At 35.0% G+C, this 18,331-nt stretch overlaps 1 protein-coding gene across 1 annotated transcript; it reads left to right on the forward strand.

The window, feature by feature from the left end:
* Window positions 1-7: 7 nt before the first annotated feature.
* On the forward strand, window positions 8-8,573 carry LOC116776579 (uncharacterized). The gene is made up of 3 exons (XM_032669802.2): window positions 8-1,803; window positions 7,136-7,257; window positions 7,608-8,573. Exons 1-3 carry the CDS (start codon window positions 361-363, stop codon window positions 7,972-7,974), a joined length of 1,932 nt encoding a protein of 643 aa, XP_032525693.2. The 5' UTR covers window positions 8-360; the 3' UTR covers window positions 7,975-8,573.
* The last annotated feature ends 9,758 nt before the right edge of the window (window positions 8,574-18,331 follow it).

The following is an 18,331-nucleotide window of genomic DNA, read 5'->3' on the forward strand; positions in this document are numbered from 1 at the left end:
GATGAACGGGTAATTACTTTATTTATACAAAATGGCTGAACTATAAAGACGTGTATGTTTCATTATCGTTACAATGGAGTCAATAAACAACATTTTTTCTCAAGAAATCATTCCCTCGTGTTATTCAGAAGTTAGAAATATATTTAATTGTGGTGATACAGATTGTGAAACTACTAAATTGATATCCTACGACTCGGGTCCCTTGAATTCCCGAATAGAGAATTTGAAATCTTTTAAGTGTAATAGAATAGCCTTCAAGAACAGTACAAGAAATCTAAAGTGTCGAATTATAATGTGCGCGTGAACTATAATGGCTTAGCATCCTCTTCGAACCTTAAAAGTTAGTGAAAAATTGTTACAATGAATAATTTCTGTGGTGAGCGCAATAGGCGCCGTTTCTTAGATTTTGGCGTGTTTCCTACATTTCAATATCCAATATCAAATTATTCGACGAGTTCCCAAACGAAGACAGAGATGAAGAATACGTTCGAAGACAACTTTTTCGCGAACAATTTGCATCTCATCCAAGATCCTTTAAAAAAGAACCTCGCTAATACTGTGTTAACAGGCGAAGATAAGAAAACAAACATGGGGAAAACAAAGGTAACGGTGACAAAGGAAGAGGAAATACCTCAGAAGGATTACTATTCATTCCATTCTGGCATCACGGGAGTTCTCACAGGGATATTAAACTTCATGGGGTTATCTCAGACGCGTTCCACTTCGTCCAAACACCACGAGACTGATTACAACGATCGCCAGATGGCGTCAGGGAACTGGCACTACCCCAAATGCGAGGTTCAAAATAAAAATGAACGGGACCGTAATACAAATATGGATATAGAAGTCTGCAGATTAACTTCTGAACACTGTGATAATAAAAATAATTGCACCAATCTCTTCTCAGAATTCCAGCCTTCAGTTGCAAGAGAGTCTTTTATTCCAGGTGACTCGGAAGATATTGATATAGGCCTATTCAATGAGAGCTGTATAGAATATTTTTGTCCAAACACTTATCAAGAACAGGAACTGTGTGAAACAGCTGCACAGGGAGTAAAGACTGAGATATTAAACATATGTGTAGACATCGGAGACACACAAGCATATCGTAAGACTGAATTAAATGAGAGTATGGAGATAGAGAAGCCTTTACCAATGAATGGGCTGGAGATAATAGGAAAAACAAGAGAGGCAGCATCATCATGTGAGGACAAAATGTCTAAATTAAAAGCATTGCTTAAATGCCGTCAAAACAAAAACTATGAATCATCTCTACCGAGTCATGATAAGACAAAACCGGTCGATATTCCAAGTAAAGATTCCGAAACAGTACAGGATACTTTATTTGCTAACGAAATAGCCTCTTCAAATCTAACCAACAGCTTTAATGAAGTCTCCGGTAAATTCTGTTCATCATCGGTGGACAGTGAAGATTCCTTCCAAATAGTGTTCACCGACAGCCCACAGAATTTCGAAAGACGTCGCATTTCATCGGACTGCGAGTCTGAGGATTCGTTTATCGTTTTTGAAGAAACACCAGAAAACTGCTACACAAATAACGATGTGTTCGGTGATGAGAGCTCGGACTCGGATTCAGTGGTCGAGGAGTCTATGTGCATAGCACATTTGTCACCGAACCTGTCAAAGACATTCAGTGACCTAACAGACACCAGCCTGTACAGTGAGGATGTTGTGGACTTTGCTGAGAAGTGTGACAATGAGGATGATGTCCATCAGCCGTTCACAGGACTTCTGATCAATGAGACACGGAAACAGGAGAAGCTACGGCAGCCTAAAAAAAGGGTAAGGGTCTACATTATTTTTATCAATAATAATATCTCTAGACAGTCAATTTTGTCAATTTTTACAGAGAAGAGTTATTTACTCATGATTTCTATTAATAAATACAACTTAGGTCACTTCTTATAAAATCAGTTGTGATATAATCAAGTCCCATCGAAATCAGCTCAGCCGTTACAGAGATTATCCAGAACAAACGGACAAACAAAATATTTCAATAATGACAGTTAGCTATATATAGTACATATATATAACGTTTTACTCTATGTTTGATATCATTGTGTGTTGGTTTTTAACCCAGAAACTCGGTAACCATAAAATATTTGAGTGTCCCTCCATGTTTATCAATGCCACATATAATGATAACTTATTAAAACCTTATCATTACTGTCATAACATATGATATATAATATTATTAATATTAACAGAAATTTCTGATCAATATATTGTACTTATGTATGTATGTATGTATGCTACCTAATATATATGACACATATGTGTGATATTTTCATATATATATATGTGTGTATGTTTGTCACATGCAACAGTACTAAATATTGCTGTTATTATCTTAAGGTCGAAAGGTTGTGAAATAAATTGTTTATTATTACATTTGTTGTAAAAACCTTACAGACACACACACACACACACACACACACATATATATATATATATATATACCTTAATGGTCAATCGAAAACCTATTTTATTCTGTTATTTGCAACAAGTTCCAAGACAGGTCTGTGGTACAAAATAATAATTGAGCTGTCTGTTCCAATTTAGTGTCTATGTACTGCGGCATAGGACACATTATTGTATATCTTTATATATTAATTTAAAACGACCGGTTTCTCAATGTCATAGAAAATATCAGGAAATTACTTAGGGGTATATACATATATGTAGTTTGTACGTTTGTTTGTTGAAATACTTAAATAACTTGCCTCAACATATATATAGGGTTTTCCAATAGGGACGCTTGAACTTTGACAGCTGATTGCGGCCATGTTGTTTGAGTGACAGCTGTCAAATGCAGTGTGTTATATTCATTCCGTCCTCCCAAACCACCATGGCAGGTTACAGTGTCGAGCAGCACGTGCAAATCATAAAATTGTTTTATGAAAATGGGTCTTCAGTTCGAGCAACGTTCCGCGCACTTCGCCCGTTTTACGGTCGCGATGATCGTCCTGCCGAGTCGACTATCCGTCGATTGGTGGACAAATTCGAGTCAACCGGGTCAGTTAACAATCAGCCGGTTCCCGTGCGTCAACGTAACGCGAGATCTGCCGAGAATATCGCCGCTGTGCGCGACAGTGTCCTCGAAAACCCGCGGCAGTCAATTCCGCGTCGCGCACAGGAACTCGGCCTTTCGCAGACGACAACTTGGCGAATTTTGCGTTGTGACTTGAGCCTGCACCCGTACAAGATCCAGCTGACCCAAGAGCTCAAGGTTAATGACCATAGACAGCGCCGTGTGTTCGCTGACTGGGCATTAGAGCAGTTGGAAGTTGACGCCGATTTTGGCAAAAAAATCATCTTCAGCGACGAGGCGCATTTTTGGATGAATGGCTATGTCAACAAGCAAAATTGCCGTATTTGGGACGAGACCAATCCACACGAGGTTCACCAAGTGGCAATGCACCCGCAGAAAGTGACTGTTTGGTGCGGATTTTGGGCCGGAGGCGTGATTGGTCCGTATTTTTTCGAAAACGATAATGGTGTGGCCGTCACCGTCAATGGTGAGCGATACCGGTCGATGATAACCAACTTCTTTTGGCCTGAAATCGAGAATATGGATCTGGACAACATGTGGTTTCAACAGGACGGCGCTACGTGCCACACAGCACACGCTACGATGGAAGTTCTGCACGAGCAATTTCTGGGCATGGTCATCTCGCGCGGAGGCGACGTGAACTGGCCACCGAGATCGTGCGATTTGACCCCGCTGGACTTTTTCTTGTGGGGTTTTCTTAAGTCGCAGGTCTATGCCAACAAGCCGCAAACCACCGATGCCCTCAAAGTCAACATACGCCACGCCATCGATCAAATACAGCCCGATTTGTGCGCCAGAGTCATCGAAAATTGGACCTTTCGTGTGCGCGCCACCAACCGAAGCCGTGGCGGTCATTTGAATGATGTCATATTCCATACATAATGGGGTCGATAGACCTTCCAAATAAAAAAAAATTTCGCAAATATCTTTCCTACATGTATTTTTTTTTGCATTTCAAAGATCAAGCGCCCTTAATGGAAAACCCTATATATTGATATTTATTGAAAGCAATATAATTCTTAAAATGTCTATAAAAGTAATAAAAAAATATTGCACAAACATATAACATGTGCTATCTCGGTAGTGATTAGAAAGGTATTTATATAGCTAGCCTGTTGCCCGTGACTTTGTTCGAATGACTTTCCGAACTGCTGAAGAGGGAAATGTGTTTAGTGTTATAACTACATAGACAGACGATGACATATATATATATATATATATATATATATATATATATATATATATTTACTGTTACAGTAGACTTAATTTACTTATGTATTATGATTGGGAACAACATTCCTGAGACTTAATAGCTCTTTATCAACAGCCGTGACAGTACACAAAGTTATTTATATTATTTAGAGAGTAAATTTTTATTACATTCAACTTGTTTATATTCACTAGACAGAATTTGATGTAACTTTAACTGTAACACGGCCAGCTCTGCAGGACAAAATCTAATGATTTGACTTCACCGACACATCCAGGAGATGACGACACTGTTTGAGACATTTATCTCAGCAGTTGGTCCATTACGGCTTACAGCATTCCGACTTTGCTATTGTTAATCAACAAAAAAAAATTCCCATTTCTATCACGGTACATTATTTAACTAATAGCGGAAAACCGCTGTTTCTTATGGGAAATTAATGATAAGCGCACGAGGTCGCGGGCACGGCTAGTATGATTAACATTTTAATAATATTGTAGAATAGTAAATAATTATTTTAAAAAAATTGGTTTTAAAGATCTCGCCGCATTTAAGGACCTTGGTTTTAAAGACCTAGTCGATTCTAGTGGGCCATTAGTGTCGTGATAGCCAAGGTCCCGACCTCTGCATTTCGTGATGAGAATTTTCATTATTCCATAACATTGCCTTCTAACACCTCAGCGCTGCTACAGAATTTATATTCCTGGATGATGAGTGACGTCCTCGGAGCACTTCCCGAGATACCCCTTTGTCCACAACATGTCAATGGACATGGATATTAACGGTTCCTCATACAATTGAATTATAATATAATAAATAGTTCAGTAAACAGTGCGCTTAGTACGAGTTTACATTGACACTGCACACGGATCGTTTCACGTTTATCATTCAATACTACGTTAAAACTTAATAGTATAATGTGACAAGATTTATGAATGAAAAACCATTGACGCTCCGTATTTAGTTAGTATGCAAACTTGTCCTAAGACTACATACAGATGTTATGCGTTAGCATACACACAAACGTACATTCTAAACGAGAAATTACGTCACGTATGTAGGCCAAATATAAAATGACTCGACTACTAAAATACAACTTAGCGCATAGTCGTTTAAATTGAATATATTGATAAAATTAGTGATGTGTGTGTGATGCTTACAACGTATGTCTTAGGAAACATGCGGGAAATACAGTTTACTACAATAAAGAAATTCATTGCATGAGATATCATTAGTTTACACAATATGCTCGTCATTTTCATAACCCGACGTGACTGACAGTGTATGTATGTATGTATCAATAATTTGCATCACACCTCGTTTAGGACGCAATCGGTTATAAGCGACTGATTAGTGTAACACGTACATCTGCTGCTGATTGGAGATTTATGGTCAAGGAAGCTGTCAACCTTGACGGAACGAGGGATTTCCTGTTTGAATGTTTGCAATAGCTTGTAACATCCTTCATCCCACTTATCTTGGCATCGATAGTGATGTAACATTGACTTTGTAGTCCAGGTGATAGTATACACGAGCTGGTGATGAAAGGAATGTTGAGGACATCCGAGAAGCCAACCGTGTGATCAGATTTAGTCATCGCGACCTCTGACCTAGCACAACGTCACACATCACAACAGTTTCCTCGTTACTCGTTAACCGATTACGAAAGTAGATTTTTTTTTGTTGGAAATTGGTATCCAATTTTTGGAATGAATTGATGGGAAATAAACATTAAATTGACGAGGAAAGAACTGTTTGAATGAGAGCTATCTGACGGTGACGTGAAGGAAGTATAGTCAACGGTCATCAGCTAAAAGATGCCGGTGATTCATTGTTATAATTTTATCATTATGAAACAGTTTCACGCGAGGTCTTTGCTCCACCTTAACTCACGGCCGTCGCTGACGTCACACAGATGACGTCACTTGATATGTCGTCATTGAAGCTGACGCGTCGGGAGGCGGTTGAATCATGGATTAAATGTGATGGTTTTGTGTGAGTTTGTTAATCTGTTGGTTTCCGATGCACGAGTCTGTGGGAGTATTTTTAACCGACCTCAAAACAAGATGTTGTTTATGTTGCGATAGCTCCTACGAGACTCTACATTAAATTAGATCGTATGTTATTTGTGAACATATATATATATATACAGGGAATAACAGAATCTCAATGATTCTGTATATACTTTAAAGATAATGATACAAATCAAACGGCAGCTCAGACCATTTCCCTTTTATACCACCCAACCTAATATTAGGGGTGTTTTAAGTTTGACGTGTATATGTGTTTGTGGCATCGTAACTCACAAACGGATTGACCGATTTCGGTGTGATTTTCTTCATTTGAAAGCCAATTCCTTTGCGGGGTTTCTTATCTACGTGTGTTTAATATCAGTCCAGCGGTGTAAGAGTTCCAGCTCTTAGAAAATGATGTAATGCATCTTTGACATATAACTCGTTTAATTGGCTCTCGCGTCCCAGTTGTTGCTTCTTCAATAGTTTAATAAAGTTATTTTTATTATCACATTTAATATAAAAATGATCAATAATCATGGATTTGGAAGTATTTTAACGCATTTTCTTGTTTTCGTTCCGCTAAAACTCTATTATATATATCAGGGGACTACGTATTCCATACTCTGACGATCAAGTGATCACGAGTAAGCTGTTCACCGCCGCCTCTCCAAAGTCGTTTGAATCCGATATTAATAGAAAAATTTCAAGCGAATCATGAAATTACGCTAACAGGAGACCACACCGCGACAAATAAAACTAAACGTTTAATATAAAACCATACCAAGATAGGCTCCGGCTCTTCAAACATTGTGTAACTCGATATCTGATCTCCTTCAGGTCCGCTTCTCATCGCAGCCTCCCAAGGTCCACGTGATGAGGGTCTGGGCCTTCGCAGCCAGGCAGGCCCGCGCCGGCCACTGGGAGAGACACGCGCTGGACAGGGAGAGATTCAAAAGAAGGTAGGCTGGTCAGCTGATGAACAGAAGTATTGATGAGTTTGATTATATTAAAATATTGTATGAAAAAATAATACATGAGAATCCCGGCAGCTCAGTTTGTGAAGCGGCCGGAGTACGACACTCCGAAGGTGTTAGGTTCGATTCCTGATCCTGTCCATTCATTGCTTCAATAGTTTGTTTTTTATCTCTATAATCAATTTATCTCTATAAGATTAGTGACAAATAATTATCTGGTGTGATTTCAGATAAAAAGTACATTATCAAGGTCTCTGTCGGAAAAGAAATGAATTAATTAATATTGTGTTGCTATTTTCTCCTCATTTATTTGATACTGATTGTTTATTTTTCAGGATAGCGGATGTAGAGATGGCTATATCCTGGGTCCTTAAACCTCAGCACCGATCTAGGATAGTCTTCCAGCGATTCATGCCCTGGTGGAACGCTGAGAGACGAAGGGAGTTAGCGGAGAAGAAGAGAGAGGAAGACACAAGGAGAGAAGCGGAAGAAGTGGAGAAGATGGCTATCCGTCGACAGAATGATGAGAATTCCAATGAAGTAGAAACTGAAAGCGAATTGATGAACAATGAATCAAAGGAAAGTGATGATAGTGATGGAATACAAGGAAAAGATAAAGATAACGATGACTCAGCGGCGAGGGTAGTTCACATCGCCGAGACAAAACGACCAGGAAACAATTTGACAATAGTTGATACTTGACGGCTTGTACTGACCGTGGTATGAGTCGCTGAAGTGTCAACGCGGGGAGACGGCCGGCGCGGGGGACACGGATGTACGAATTTATATTACAATATATATTATAGTTAGTGAAACGCCAAAAAAATAGCACACAAAAATTTAATTGTTTTTCCATGGACCCTGCACCCATTATATTATTGTCGAGGATTCAAAAATGATGTGAGAAGTCTAGCGAAATGATATTTTTCACGGCCAAGGTGAGGACATAGAATTAATTAAAAATGATTTTGTACACAATCTTTTATAACTCGAGGATGCTAAGTGCCTGTTTGACCGGGAGTCAGGAGGTGAGGACCCTAGTGTAGTTACATACCTTCATATATATAGTTAGTAGCCTTGTGTTCCGTTAACTTGTGCATTGCGATGTAAATCTTTCGTTATATGTATAGAGAGTATATTATTTTTGTTGCGTAGTTAGTATATTGTATTTACTGTATAAATTACTCCCCGTCCGAGGGTAACGTGTAAATTTTTTAATATAGTTTAAAAAAATGTGTTCTGTAATGTATCATATTATACAACGTTTTGTAAACCGGGTTCAAATAAAGCGTTAAAAGTAATTTGAACTGTTCTTTTTAACTGAATAGCTATTATGATTATAAGAGAGTTAATTTAGGTGAGAGCATAGAGTATTTATTACTAAAAATTTTGTTCTAAATTTTAAATATATATGTATGTATATAAGTATGTATGTATGTCAAGACTAATTGTTTGTAGCGATATATATAGTAAATAATATTATTCAGAATTTTAATAAAAACTACTTTTAAAATCTTTACCACCGAGTGAAATGACTCCATTTATTCTCACAGTTTGTATATAGATTTGTGATAGTGACATCTAGCGACAAAATAATGTAACTAAAAATTTCATATTATTGCGCGACTATTCCTCATATCATCGCTAACAAACTGTCTGTCCCTTTATCGTTACATATTAGTCGTGAAACTACTTCTAAAACCAGTCCGTGTTAAATAAAAGATCAGTTCATCTCCAAAGTAATTTCGACCTTGTGGATAAGGAAAATAGAATATGGTTTTGGTAGAAATTAATGGGTTTAGTAGTTTTAAATAATATACTGATATTAAAGGACAGTTTCTAACAAATGTTGTTTTCCGAAATAAGTCACCAGATGGCGTTGTTTGTCAAGGTATAGCACTTGTTATAGGATTACTGAAGAAGAGAAGCTTAGTAAATCAATTAGCAATCTGTTCTGACTACAAATGAATTAGTAACGATTAATATCGAATTATAAGAAATAGTCAATGACAGTAAAGAAAGAAAAAGGGTCCTGAAAAATGTGTTGCACACTTAAGATACATTACAGTACTGACAATACCAATATAAACATAGTCACGTAAATAGATAGCCGGCTGATAAGGATAGGTGATTATTCGCGATATTGGGTTAGATAAATAATACTAATAAACAGAAATAAATTTTCTATGGAGGTTAAAATAGTTAATTTCAGCGCCATCTACCGTCGAACAGAAGAACGCATCCCGTAAGTATGTGTTATACACTAAACTTGCACACTATTGACAAAAAGCATTACATCGGTTTTTTACACATGTTGAATTCCATAAACACTAAAAAAAATATAAGATTAAATTAAAAAAAATAATTAATGACGCATAAATAAAGTAATGATAAGTAATCTGATAATAATGATAATATTATGTCCTCACTGATAAGTGATAAGGAAGGAGACAACAATAAAAAAATGTGCATATTACCTAGAGATGAAATTCAATAAATCGAGGATAATGAACATATTGGTGATGGTATTGGCAAGTAATATAGAAGTGAATGAAAACGACAAGAACATGTTAAACAAATGCAGATTTCATAAAGATATAAAAATAGTAATAAAAATAATTTGATTGCCGTTTATGTGCGCGCGGCAAAAACACGGCCCGCTCACGCCTCACGACATGTCGGACACGTCGCGCGACGGATCCGTTTGAACTAGTTGTGGGTAAGTTAATTTATAAGGAAGAGGGAGAAGATTTGCTATTCATTAACTTGAGGCAGAAATAATTTATTTGTTTAAAAGTTTTTAATATGCACGGGTAGGTTACGTTTTTATTTTAATTAAAACTTGAATTACAATTATTTTCCTGTCGCATGTTGCATTACACCCGGTGCGGAGTGGGGGTAATGTTAGACTCGCTATCAGCTGACGGTGTGACACCTGTATTCTCATTCAACTATGACAATGTTCCTATTTTAACACTATCACTGACATTCAGGCTACGAAAAATTTAAAATCAAAGTATTTTCAACAGGCACATATTCGATTCTATATCGATTAATATTCCTCAATAATAAAAACAAGTAAATTTTAATGCTAAAATTAATTATCAACAATTATGAACGTATAATCCGGATCGTGTCGCACATGCAGAGTGTGACTTGAGAGAATTGTCACAAGGAACGGTCGAATTAAATCAAAATGCTGCCAGTTAACTACCAGCTACTGTCAGAATCGTTTAGGAAGCAACAAGTCAGGCGGCCGCAAAAAACAACCTCACGTATATTATAATAAAACATGTGTCACACGACAGATGCGGACCTCGGAAACAATCGCTAACGTTTGTTGTCGTTTAATGTATTTTAAGGTAAACCTCGACATTACAGAAGAACTATTATATGCACATACGACTAAATAATATATATACATATACAGAATCGGTCAAAAGCCGAGCATATTTCAAATAGCTTCAATTTTCTTCATATGTCATGAAAAATATTTTTAATAAATTTAAACCTATTCTTGAAATTATAAAGACTATTATTTCAGCGGCCGTTCAAATAATAACAATGTTTTCGCACGCGATTTATTTCAAATAATTCCTCATAATAAACGTCCCTTAAACTCGTGTGCGTTTCAAATCTTCCATTTTGTTTGTTGAATTCTTAATTACAAAGTTTTTGTGAAACTCCGCGGCCATTGGTCAGTTTTTGGACGCTTTTTACATTTAACTTCTAAGAAATAAATTAACGTTGATTCCTGAACGTTTCAATTTTGCTATTGACATTCATCGGATTGCGATCATAGATGGCGCTGTTCATAATTCGCCAATTTTGTCTTTAAAAATAAATTACTCTAGTTAAGATCCGAATACGGATCTCGTTTGAGAAATAATTTGGATTTATTTCTACTAGTGGATATCCCATGAGTTAATGATGTCTCATTATCGAATAAACTTATTAATCCTTATTAAACGAATCATCATCGGATATAAAATACGGTCAACGTAAAACAGATTTTTTTTTAAACATATACATATAAATTTCCGTCACAATCCTAACACATAAATGACAAGAGAACGCGATCAAAATAATAAAAGGAACATATTCGTGTATTAATAAATATAAAATATTGACGACAGGCGGCAGTTATTTATTTAATAAAATATTGGAATGTTTTCAATTATAGTCGTAATGAGAGTGGTCGAGCATGAGCCCCGGCTGTACCTTAAACCGTCTACATCGCCGTATGTACACTAAACTGTTCGTACAGCGTCATTCGTCACACGGACGATGGCTATAAATGTGGGCAATAAAACGTTGGTAGGGGTTGAGCCTGGTCATCGATAATCATATTCAGGAAAACATAAATTGTGAATTAAAACAACTAGATTTAGTTTCCATTAAAAAGATCAAGCTTAGAAGTATTATTTTATTAAAAGAATAACTATAGATACAATGATACGTGAGAATGTCCTTTAATAATAACATTAAATCAATTTCAACATTCAACTGTCAACAGTCTCCCCGTTATATATTTACCGACATCGATAGCTTCCTATCGTAATCTATCGATATCGATCCTTCCCCATCCCCACCGCCCGCGTCCGTCTGGAGGCTCCTTTTACTAATTATTGTGAAATAATTTCAAACGTTTCTTTGAACTTTTATAATCCTCGTTACTTTTATTAAGAAATGATTTACGTTTTATGTACGTATTAAATGTTTAGCCGAGGAACTTACTCTGCGATATAATAATAACTCACTGAATAACTTAATAACAGCATACTAATACTGTAACTATACACTAAAAGTTATTTTAACCGGACCGTCTCCTGTTACTTTTGATTTGTTTCGAATCAATGTCCCCTTAATCAATGAAACTGATATTTCTTTTGAGTAGTTTTATTGTTCAACACTAGATTTATATAAGTCAAGTGATAATTTTGAAAGTTTTAAAATTTAAATGTACCAAGTTTTGTTTTTCAATTCAAAATCTTGAATATTTATTGAAAAATTAGTAAATTTAAACGAAGCAGTATTTAATGTTTCTCAAAATGTATATTATTACATTTAATTTATTTCTAAGCGTACGTAATATTTGTGATATTTTTTCGCATTTGCCTGGGTCCGGATGTACAGATTCTCGGGTGATTTTTACAATGAATTCATTGATTTTACCTGATGCCTGTATCTTTGTGTTTCAACAATGTCTTTATGTGAAGGCGACGAGCAGAAATCGTTCAATAAGAAATTTAACAAAAACTTTTTTTTTTGTATTAAATTTTCTCTATTTCAATTCTTCTTTCAATTTCTTGTCATCTTTCTGCGTGGGATTAAAGTCCTACAGACTGTCTACATTTGTGAACTTATAATATTATTTTGTTATATTGTAAACGCGTGTACAAAAAGAGTCCATTCGTGTGTTAAATTCATATTTTTCTAATAATAATAAAAACTAGTCTAAAGATTTTATTATTATATAAAATAGATTTTATATCGTCGCAGAACAAAGGCACTAAACATGTCACCGTATTGATAAACATATATATATATAACGAGACGATTTCAATATTTTTTTTTAATAAGAGCACAAGGTTTTAATAAAAACATTCGTTATTGTGACAGGAAACAGGAATGCTTTGACGCCATTTATATTTGTTTTTTTTTTTTCAACAAAATGGCCGCCTCGTTTGCGTCGTATTGTTAGTTAGGGTCTTAATACACGAGAGTTATGGACTATATATATATATTACTAGTATACAAGAAATATTACTTCAACATCAAATTAGTTGTACTAGCAGTCTTATATACATATATATACATATATATGTATTAGTAATATATAATAGTTTGCAGTCGTCTTCAAATCACCAAATTTACTATACAATAAAATAAATTTTAATTAATTTATTAAAAAAATAAGATGAGACACTATTAATAAGACGAAATCTCAATGTATTTGTTAAGGCGTTCTCGTATCAGCAGGTCCTCATGGTTCTCGCGCCAGTCCTTGATGTTTGCTTAGGACGTCTCCTCTTAATTATAATATTGTAGTAAGTCAGAGGCAGGACGGCGCGGCGCGGCGGTTCAGCTATTGTTATAGCATAGTATAGCATAGTATAGTATAGTATAGTATAGTATGTTTACTTTAATTATCACCAATCATTCACGTAGAATATCTCATTTTGATAACGATTCAACTGTAATTCAAGTTAATTTTTATATTCTTTAATATTTAGGATCTAAATTATTGTAATATTATATATAATAAAAGAAAATACATAATTCTTTTTATCAACAATGATCTAAAACTATAATACCCTTGGACAGAAGTATGTTTATTGCTAGCTGGCTTCAACACTTAAGTACAATAATAACTCGTGAGTTATTCTTTGAGTTATATATTTTTATGTTATATATATATAACTTTGATTTCCATGATATACGTATCAGATAGTGTCTGTTTGTCTTTGATCATGATTGATACTAAACGAGAGTGACATTGTTGAATGTCTGTCCGTCCCTTTTCTCGGAAGAGTCCTACTCAGAAACACGTCGAGGTCCAGCGGCTGTTTTAATACTTATACTGCAACAATTAAACGCTGTAACATATTAATATTATTAATTATATATTTTACTTTAAATCTTCTTTAATATTAGTTATAATAGTTTTCTCTATATAAAATATTTTTACAGTAAATTAATTAAACTGTAATCTATTTTAACGAGCGACTTAAACGATCGTTTTAAATGGTTATTATAAGTAAATATAGGTTTTTATTATGAAATATATGTAAAATATTAAGAAGAATATATTCTATGGAATATTCTACGAGTTTGTATATATATTAATGTCTGTCGGCTTGAGTCGAACAAACGGAATCCGGATGCCTCATAACGTCAGAACTGTTAAAGGTGATTCAAGGGGTACCACACGCGGAGGTCGGGCCGCAGAGGACAGTCACAGACCACAGCTGACATTCATATTATACGACCGAAAAATGTTTTGTGACACTCGAATCATACAAAACCGTACAATTTATAATATTATTAATTAATATTTTGATAGAATTAAAGTTGAAGACGGAACATGCGTCACTTGATTGTTATGAGTATTATGTTTCATGTTTGGTTAGATCGGATTTCTATATAACGCGTGTCCGTCTGTGTATAAGTATGCTAGATATGTCGTAACAATCTGCCAACACAAGTTTACAGATGATTAAAAAAAAATGTTTGTCAAAAATTTTTTTAATTGTTCGGCCCGCGTCTAACGAATGCCGAGATGGCGCGGGCGAGCCTCGTCTCTAATACGAAGGTATTAAGGTTAGTTAATGATCGTTTGTTAACATTTTTGCTACAATTCACAATGGAAGAGTTTTTCAAGCGTCATTTAAGTTTAAATTTATTTTATAACTAACCGTACATACATGTATAGTTAAAATAACTCACAAACTAGTCACGCTCAGCCGTTGTTATCGATCGCTTCAAATAACAAACAATAATAATCAAAGACAAGACTCGTTATTTACTAACCTTCAATAAACAGTGTGGGTCTTGTTTAACAATTTTTTTTAATTGCTGAGCAGAAGTGGATGTAACTATTAGATTAGGAGCGATAGAGAAAAAAGACCACCGCAGACCCTCCGACATCTACAGGCTGCTCTACTTTAATATTGATATATTTTTTGACATGAAACACAAATTAGTAATCAACAATTTCATATAAAAATTTATAAAAATTAAATCAACTTTTAAATTATCTATATAAATATTTATAGACAAATATATATTTATGATTGTGTGTGTGTGTTTGTGGAGCACGATGTATGAGGGCCAAAATAAACATTAGTTTAGTAGGTGCTACATTTGACGAGCCGGGACAACACACACACACTAATTATAAAACGAAACAGAACTAGGCATCACACGCGGCTCTGCGCGACACAACACACATACATCCGACGCTATGTCATTAATAATTTAACAAAATATAGCCTCTACATATATGTTGAAATCAATAAATATTCAAAGATCTCAAACCACTGATAACACGATAATCGATAAAAAATCTGAGGTAAAAATATTGTGATACTTTGACTAATCTTTTAATATACATAAATTTTTTTATTTGATTTAATTAAAATGTAAAATTAGTGAGGCTTTCATCATATGTCAAGTGAACCTAACATGAGGTTTGACTAAGTAAAGCTTATTTGTAACCTTATTATTTATTTTATATATTATCTGTCTTTTCAAAATTATTCAAAGCGACAAATATCCAGAGTCACATCTCTACGGTGCCTGTTATTCTTTGCGATTGCCAAATCTCTAATTCGTATACAAAAGAACAAACCGATGTATTCATCGAGGAATGTATTGGATTTCCGAATTCGTACAGAGAGAGCTATTCACGTCGGATTAGCGACAGAAAGACGGGAACAGACAGGCGTACACACGGGAAACAAACGAAAAGCGACCTTACTCGCTCGGAATAAGACTCGAGATGAAACCTCCCACCGCAAAATATACTTTGTGGGTAAGTAAAAGGCACACTCCTATGTATAATCATCAGAAGAGTTTAAATCTTATTTATTTATAGATAAAATTTATAACAGCTTGCAGACCCTCATAGAAGACAAGCAGAACACAAAACCTTGAGCTGTCAGGTCTGAAGCGATTCCTTGAACAATACGTGTTTGTAGTCATAGAGATATATTCAAAGTATAAAATGTATGTCTATGTATAAAAGACGGGAATTACTTATTACTTGTAAACAAATAGAGGATTTTATTATCAATTAAAATGACCAATTGTTGTCAGCTGTGACTTCTCTTCTCAGCCGTCAACCACACGGAAAGCTTGGAGTTCCCTCTCTCCATTTCAGTTGAAATTTTCTTCATTAACATTCTCGTCCTGCGAAGTAAGAACAAGGATAGATTTTTATATATTTAAAGTACGTTTGTCATGTAAGGGACACGAGTCGAACCGAATTGATTTAACTCTAGTTATTAAAGAGGAGACTTAACTATTTATTTTAAACCACTTTGAACACACACACACATATACACAAACACTGTTCTGACTTCTTGAGAAATCTATTATTTTGATTTCCTCGTGATCGTAGAAATATTAAAAATTAATTTAACACAAGTTCGTCGGAATCTTTGAAATGATTTAAATTTTATTAGTAAAGTAACAGATAGACTTATTTTATTTGAGGGTCTCACCTCCGAGCGTTCTCAGAAGAGAGGTTTTATAAACAGACACACGAAAAACAAAGAGCTCGCATGATGCATCTATTTTAAACGGTTTAGAAGATATTAAGAATAAGTATAAAAAGCTACATCCTCTTTCAGAGGTTTGAAATAGATTCGGATACAAAAATTAAAAGATCTGGTGAGATCGGACTTAGGATTCAGTCAACTAACTGCGATACTGTCAGTCAGGTGTATATATATAATCACTTTCCTTGAAATCATTTAAAAAACTCCCAAAATTATATTGATAGTTTGTGACATAAATTACAATACAGCCGCAAACCAGCGCATGACTAACTCTTTTGCCAAGTCGGTAAAGCTGTTCGTGTGTTGAGCTAGAGTGATATGTTTTCTAATTATATATATAATATGAATGCCAAAACGAGTGTACTATGTATGTGACACACGGACAGATACAACGTTATATAACAATCGAGTGACGGCACTTAAAGCTCTGGCCGATTACGAAAAACGTGGCTACAATTCAACTTAAACATTGTTGGTTCTTTACGTGTAGTTTAAATGAAAATATTTATGCAAGGGAACTCTGTGATCTCCTCAGTCAGTTACTGAGGCTTTACTTTTTATATTACGTATATTTGTTTGAGCAACCAGTCGCCTTAGTATATTTTTTTCTACTACTTTCCCCACTCTCACATAATATTTATTTCACGTTGTTTATAATGTTATATTGTCATCGCCAACGGAATCCTAAATCTCTCCCTCCAAACTTAATGCAGGAATAAAAACATTTCAATATGTATCACGTGGCTTATCAGGTTCTTTAAACAGACTGATAAAGCTCCTCCTCGCAAAGAATACACGTCCGCGCAGAACAGACGTGCAGACACACGTCTAATATATTGTATTTATTTATTACGTATAACCAAATATTCTCAGTAATCACAGACGAATCAGCGTTATAATCATGTTATTATTATATATATTAGTTAATGTTTTAGTTGCTAAATGATTAACTTGTGTATATCCTGTAGGTTCTGCGCTCGCGTAGTCTATGCCCGCGCGGGGGGTCTAAGCGCCTTACTTAAGTGCACGCTATCAGTTACACTGAAACACAAATTTTACTTTGCATTGGCGGTTTTCATATGATTTATATCATATAAAATTATCTTAAAACATTTATAATGTCATTGGAAGCGATCAATTTGAGTAAGCACGCGAATAAGATGGAATTCGTTTGAAAAAAAAACATTGCTGAGAGAGAAATTCTCTATGAAAATAAACAAATTGTTGATCTTATTTACATCTATCTCATATTTTTCTTCAAACATTTCATGAGACACAACTTATCGCCGTGTCTTCGGTCGCGTTTAGTCGTTTATAAAATCACGAAAAACAATAATACCAGCAACAGGATCACTTCATAACTATTTCGTGTTAAACAAACATATAAAATAAGTTTGTAATCAGAATAAAAATGCTTGGATACTTCTCAAACTTGATATTAAAGTCTGAAACATCGGAATAATAAATATATAAATATTGAAAATCAAAGTTTGATCTTAACGTAGAGCGTAACGAACATGTCGAGGCTATTATCATAGGAATTACACAGAGAGCTGTTAATACACCGAAATGTTGAGATACGACGACGATGATGATACGAGAATTCGTTAGGAAACTCTTAATTAAAACATTAAACGGAATTAAACTGGCCGGTTAACGTAAATGTTGTACGTTAACTGTTGTAACGTAACCGTTACACGTACTTAGGTACAAACAACGTAACATATTACGTTTTAAATCTATACATATCTGTACGTACGTTTGTTACAGTCATT

This window comes from Danaus plexippus, chromosome 30, assembly GCF_018135715.1.
Source record: "Danaus plexippus chromosome 30, MEX_DaPlex, whole genome shotgun sequence".
Lineage (NCBI taxonomy): Eukaryota > Metazoa > Arthropoda > Insecta > Lepidoptera > Nymphalidae > Danaus > Danaus plexippus.